The 6,183-nt window shown below is 55.7% G+C and overlaps 1 protein-coding gene across 8 annotated transcripts in view; it reads left to right on the top strand.

Annotated features, from left to right (window-relative positions):
• The first annotated feature begins 2,181 nt into the window (after positions 1-2,181).
• The window catches only part of COL16A1 (collagen type XVI alpha 1 chain), a 49,833-nt gene continuing 45,831 nt past the window's right edge, over positions 2,182-6,183 (top strand). For 5 of the 8 annotated variants that reach the window (XM_073233548.1, XM_073233549.1, XM_073233553.1 and 2 more), the window contains exons 1-3: positions 2,185-2,383; positions 3,928-4,034; positions 6,005-6,079. In XM_073233548.1, coding sequence (XP_073089649.1) covers positions 3,962-4,034; positions 6,005-6,079 — 148 coding nt within the window. In that variant the 5' untranslated portion in view covers positions 2,185-2,383; positions 3,928-3,961. Of the gene's footprint in view, positions 2,384-3,927; positions 4,035-6,004; positions 6,080-6,183 lie in introns of all 8 variants that reach the window. The other 3 variants (XM_073233551.1, XM_073233547.1, XM_073233554.1) reach the window with 2 other exon arrangements.

Raw genomic sequence — 6,183 nt, 5'->3', positions numbered from 1 at the left:
TTGAGTGTGTCCAGGGATATACTTCTGTGGGTTCATCTGTGCTCACACATGTGTGTCTGTGTGCCTGTTTATATGGACAAGTATCATGTGCATGTGTGTACATAAGTACCTACACATGCATGTGGAATCTATGCACACATGCTGAGAGCATATCTGATTGCATGTTTCTGGATGTGTGCACATATGCATCAGAGGGAGGAAGGGACATAGGCACATTTCTATACTGTGTCTGATAGTGTTTCTAGGCACAGGGTGCACCCCAGGTTTGGCTGTTCTTGTGATAACCCTAGGGGGCTGTGGGAAGGTATCTGGACTCCCCCTTCTCAGGTCCATCCAGCTCTGGCTGCTCTGAGTCCAGCCATTCCCTTCTGCCTGGGAGAGTGTGGGGTATGAATGGGGAAAGGTTAGGAGGGACCCACGATGGCATAGTGGCTAAAAACTTGTGCTGTGAGTCCAGGCTAGCTGGGCATTGGTCCCTGCCCCACCATCCACTGATCATGTGATCTTGAGCAAGCTGAGTTGTGTTGTTTCCATGTTCCAGGTTTCCCTTCTGTAAAATGGGGATGAGAATAGAGCTCTCCCTCCCAGGGTGGTTGTGAGGATTAAAGGAGTTCGCTCACGTGAATTTCTTAGCTCAGAGCCTGACCTATATGAGTTATCTGTTATTTCCCATGGGGCAGACCCTTACGGGCAGACTGTGCCTGTGCCTACTCACTCCTCAGTCCAGAGCGCCCAGATAGCCCTGGGCCTCCACTTCCTGCCTGCTGAGCTCAGCACTTCCCAGGCCCCACCACTGTGGTAGCCACATCTGGCTGGCTCTGTGCAGGGACCACAGTAGGGCGCCTCTGTGGCCATGGTTGGGGTTTCCGCTGACTCAGGCCTCTGGCTCTGAAGGCGGGAAATCTCAGGCCTGCCCTGCCCCTGCCAGGGTTAGAAGGGGCCACAGGGCTATGGCGTCAGCTTGCCAGCTTGTTGCTTCTACAGGAAGTCCCCCATTAAGGCACTCCAGTTGCTCCCCCTTCCCCCATACCCATTCCTACCACTCCTGGGCCTCTTGAACTTACTCCTCCACAGTTGCTCAGCCTTGGTACCCAGAAATTTGTTTGCTGCTTCTGGGGAAGGCCCTTGAGAGGGTCACCTTGATCATCCTCCTGCCTCTGGACAGAAATGGACACAGTACCTGTTCCTTTCTCCTTGAAAGTCCTCTCTCTCATCCAACCTCAATCCCTCTTGCTTCCTTCCTGACTGTAAAGCAACCAACCCTGTTCCATTGCTGGAGAATAAGCTTGAATTCCAGCTTCACTCCCTCACCCCTCCCGCACTGTCCACAATTAGAATAACAGTGAATATTTATTTGGCTGTTTTGTGCCAGACCCTGTGGGAAGCACTTCTACAGACTTTAACTCGTTTCCTTCTCACAACAGCCCTGGGAGGTATATGTAATCATTATCCCATTGTACAGATGAGAAAATGGAGTCATAGTTAAACAGTAAGTTTGAAGACACAAAAGTAGAGGCAAGGACAGGGATTTGAGCCCTTCTAGCCTCGCGGGGTAAGGGAGAATGAGGGGACCCGCTGCGTTCCACTCCCCTGGGAATGAGGCCAGAGCAGAAGGGGTTAATTTAGAGCCACCCTCCTGGAGGGGGGCCCTCGCCCCCAGTTCAGCCAGAGGAGTAGACTAACTGGGAATGTTAGGCTGCGGAACTGGAAAAAGCTGACCAAGAAGGCTTGGGCAGTAGCCAGGTCACGGGTGCAGGGGGCCTGGGGAGGAGGGTCTCCATTCCCCCCACCCCAGCCTTCTGGAGGCCCAGCCAGGGAGGGGAAAAGGGGTGGCGCGGGGAGGCTTTTCAAGGTCCAGGCCTGGCTCTTAAAGGGCCGGACTCCCCCTCCTCACACACCGGCAGCTGCCGGTCGCTGGAGCCCCCTTTCAGGACAGCTCTGGGCACGCAGGGCCCTGCCTCCCGCGCTCGCTTAGCTCACCTGGCGGGGAAGTAGGAGGGGCGGGCCTGGGAGCCCCGCCAGGCCCCGAGTGGGACTGGGTGTCCCACCGCCTCTGCCGCCTCTGCAGCCCCCTCCGGCCCTCTCTCCCTCCTCCTGCCTGGCGGGCGGGTCCAGCTGTGTTCCATTAGCGGCTCTGGCAAGTCCCCAGCCCCCTGGATCCGCCCCCTCTTCCCCGCCGGAGTGGGCGGCAGTACCCGGCAGGCGCGCTCTCGGGGCAGCAATCAGCCCCCAGAGCTCAGGACCTGGGACGCTGGGGACCCTCGGCTGGCCAGAAGTGACCAAGGGCTTCCCAGTGGGCCTGAGGAACCTGGGTCCTGCTCCCTGTGGCTGGCCGCCTTTGGCTGCCTGAACTACTCAGGGAGGTTGGGGATCCCCAACCAAGGTAAGTGAGGATGGAGCGGGTGGTCTTGGGGCTCTGGGCTGAAGAGCCCCTCTGTCCCGGACTTGCTGTGTGACCTAGAGCAAGTGGCATTCCCTCTGGACCTCAGTCTCCTTCTCTATAATGGATGAGCCCTAACCTTCATCCCAGTTCTGACTCTCCCTGCCTTCAAATCTGTGCCTTTGTATTGGGTTGGGATCATCGCTTTGGAAGCTTCTCTCCTTCCATCGCTGTAGGCCCCTGCTCTGGCTGCCAGAGACCAGGATCGGGAAGGGGACATGTAGCACATCAGTGTTCACTCCTCCACATGCATGCACATGCCTCCCACAGTTGGCAGCCCTTTCATTGACAGGCAGGACGGGGAGGCCAGGGGAGGGTCTGAGAGATGGGGCTTACCTACCACTAGGATGGGGAATGAATTGGGGGATGACTAGTTTTGCCCCAGGAGAACAGGGATTGGGTATCCTACTGCCAAGTATATTGAGGCGAGGGGGTCCTTCCTACACTCATTCCCTGTCGAGGACTGAGGGAGGGGAAATATGATTCCATTACAATTGGAGGGAATGAGGTCAGACTTGCGTAAGAACTTCCTGACAGGAGGGCTTTCTAGTGGGGTAGTCATAGGCTGGCTGTGTGCACGTGTGTGTGTGTGTGTGTGCCCACTGCTGTCTGCGTGTAACAGTGAACAAGTGTCTCTCTGTGAGCATGACTGTGTTCAGGTAGGTTTATATGCACACACTGGCATGAATGAGTCTGTATATATATGTGCCTGTATATCTGTGCATGTCATGCTGACACATGCATGACTCTGTGTGTGTGCATTTGAGCTGCCCATCCCAGGGGAGGCTGGATGATATATGGCTCTGCTGGCTGCTTGCTGAGCCTGTATTGATTTATCTGGGCCCATCCATCAGGGTTTAATAAAACTAAAAGATGAGCATCCATCAGCAGGTGAGGTTGGCAACAAGGTCCTGAGCCTGGTGACCTGCACTCCCACCCACTATCCCGATGAGGGGAGCTTCCTTAGCCCACACACAGCCCTGTGATGCCTGCCAGGAGACTCAGCCCAGTCGTTAGCCCCTGACCTTGTGGGTGCCTGGCAGGCTGCCTGGCTGAGCTAGGTGCAGCTACCAGGCACCAGACTAGCTGGTAAAATATTGAAATACTTCCGAATGTCTTGGTAAATAGCCTCTGCCTCAAGTCTCCTCTCTATCTCAATTGACCTGGCTTTCCAGGGCCCTCTGATCTCTCCTCAGTCCAATAACTACCCACAGGCACAGTCAGAGGCCGCCTGGATCCTGCTTCAATGCCCCAGCCAGCATTCTCCTCTGTGCCATACTAGAGGTTAAATATTTTGAATATCACCCTAGCCCAAATCCTAACCCAAGGCGTGTGGTTGGGCCTGTGAGTGGGACTGATGCCTGGCCAGAACTCCTGCCACCCCAGAACCACTGCCTGGGCCCCATGGGCTGGCTTCTGCTTGCCCGTGTGTGGAACTGTGCTGTGTCAGCTCAGGAATCTACCTTCCCGGTTTTGATGGTTTTCAGGTGCTGCGGCTGTGGCCGTCTTCTCTGGACAAGGATGTGGGCATCTTGGGCTCCTGGCTTGTGGCTGCTCAGTCTCTGGGTCACCTGCAGTCATGGGGCAGATACAGGTGAGATGACACATGAAGATCGGGGTACCATAAACCTGTGACTGACTCCCTGGGGTGCCTATGCATATATATCACTGTGTGCCTGTGTCATACAGGCATTTATAGGAGAGTCTGGGGCTGGGCTCAGGGCGGCCTGAGGTGTTTGCCCACCTGAGCCTATGCAAGGCGAGTTAGAGTGTGCGTGTTTGTGCCTGCGAGTTCGTGTGTCTTTGAGCCTCTCTGTTTGCATCTCAGAGTCTCTATGTGCTTCTGTACATATTCCTGTGTCTGTGTGTGTGAGAAAACAACCCCTACCCCTAATACATAAACCTGTCCTGCATGCCAAGTGCTGGTAGGGCTGGTGCAGTAGGGCTGCAGGTGGTAAGCTCTCCCTGCAGAAGGAGATGCAGTCTGAAAGAGGCCCAGGCCTCTCCAGTCCTTTTCATGGTATGGATTCCATCCTCTGGCCCACGTGCTCCTCCTCCTCCCCGGCTGGCCCTGGATCCTGGATAAAGGGCCTGCCTCAAGGCCCAGACGCTGGATGGGACAGAGGGTGCAGCTTTCCAGGGCCCAAAGCCAGAGGAAGTTGACCGGGCAACTTGCCCTGCCCTGCTGGGTGCCCTCTGGGCTCAGCAGCTCAGCCGCCCAGTCGAGCAGAAATAGAACTCCTAGAACCCAAATCTAGCTGAAGGAAGCTGAAATACCAAGGTGCAGATGTGAGAGGGATGTGCACTGGGGCTTCATGTGACTGCCTGTGGTGTGTGTGTACATATGTGTTTCTGCATGTGTGTGTGTGTGCCTTGCTCTCTCCCTTACCGGGTCCCCTGGGGGTTGGGCAGAGAATTTCAACATCTGTAAGGAATCCGGGTCCATTGCCAAGGGGTGAGTCACCCACTGCTGCAGCCGATGCTGAAGACAGTGATAGTCTTTCTGGCCAGACCTGGGGGAGGGAGACTCCAATGGGTTCACTGGGCCTAGAGATCCAGGATTCCTTCCTCCAGTTAGGCAGCCAGGGAGTCCAGTGCCCAGCTTGTAGGACCTGTAGTCACTGTCTTGTCCCAGCTACCCCGTCTGCATTGATGGGAAGGCCGTTTTGCGGCTGGCCTCTGTCTCTCCTCTTGTAGCACCTCTTCCTACACTTCTGCTCTATCAGCCCCAGGAGGAGGCAGGCCTGTGACTGCCCACCTGTCCCTTCAAGGTTTTAGAGACCTGAATTAAGCCCTCCCCTTCTCCACAAGCCTTTACCCCCTTAATCTACCCTGTCTGGAGCCCCAGGGTTGTAGTGGTTTCCTCGAGCTTGTGGTCCCCTCATGCCCTCAGTCTCTTCTCACTGTTTCTTAAGGTGGTTAACGAGTTGAAAAGTCATTCTGGCAGCTCTGACTTGTGACTGGGCTCTTTGCCTGGATGTGGGAAGGGGAACATCACTTGCTGAGAACACATGTACCAGCCTCACAAGGCAACCCTGGTGGCATGGGCATTCATAACCCACACATGTGCAGACATGCACATGCACTTGTATATAATATAAATGTGCGTGAACCTGACATTTCCTTATGCCTGATGTGCTCCTCTGCCCCCCACTTAGGTGTATATCATGGAGGGAGCACATGTATACACAGCTCCCCACCCCATCTGAGCTCTAGGGCTACCCAGTTTTTTCCCTTTTTCTCTCTTGCTGGCATGGCCCTTGCCTCAGGGTCTTGAGGGTCTGGGTTCTAGGAATTCTGGTCCTGCTCTGCTGTGAACTCAGTGACCTTGGGCCGGGCCTCAGTCCCTGGGCCTTAGGCTTCCCATCTGCACACTGGAGATCCTCCTGGCTCCCAGGGCAGCCAGGACAGGAAGGCAAGGGCGAAGGCAGCCCCAAGGCAGGGTCTGGCTGAAGGTCCACAGTGGGGAATGCAGACTCGCTCCTCCCCAGGCTCCCCGAGTGCCTGGCTGTACAGCTCCCTCGGCTGGAGCCACTCAGTGCCCCACTGCCAACTCTTTTCTAGGTGAGCAATGCCCACCTTCACAGCAAGAAGGACTCAAGTTGGAACACAGAAGCCACTTATCAACCAATGTGACTGGTGAGTGCCCATCTCATCCTGCTATTCCCCCTACCACCATCTTCCTGGGGTGACTGTGCCCCTCCTCACCTGCCCAACTGAGCTCTTCATCTGATGTCACCCCC

Source organism: Manis javanica, chromosome 4 (assembly GCF_040802235.1).
Source record: "Manis javanica isolate MJ-LG chromosome 4, MJ_LKY, whole genome shotgun sequence".
NCBI classification, from domain to species: domain Eukaryota; kingdom Metazoa; phylum Chordata; class Mammalia; order Pholidota; family Manidae; genus Manis; species Manis javanica.
The sequence above is the reverse complement of the archived record's forward strand: the minus strand, read 5'-3'. Positions and strand labels throughout refer to the sequence as shown.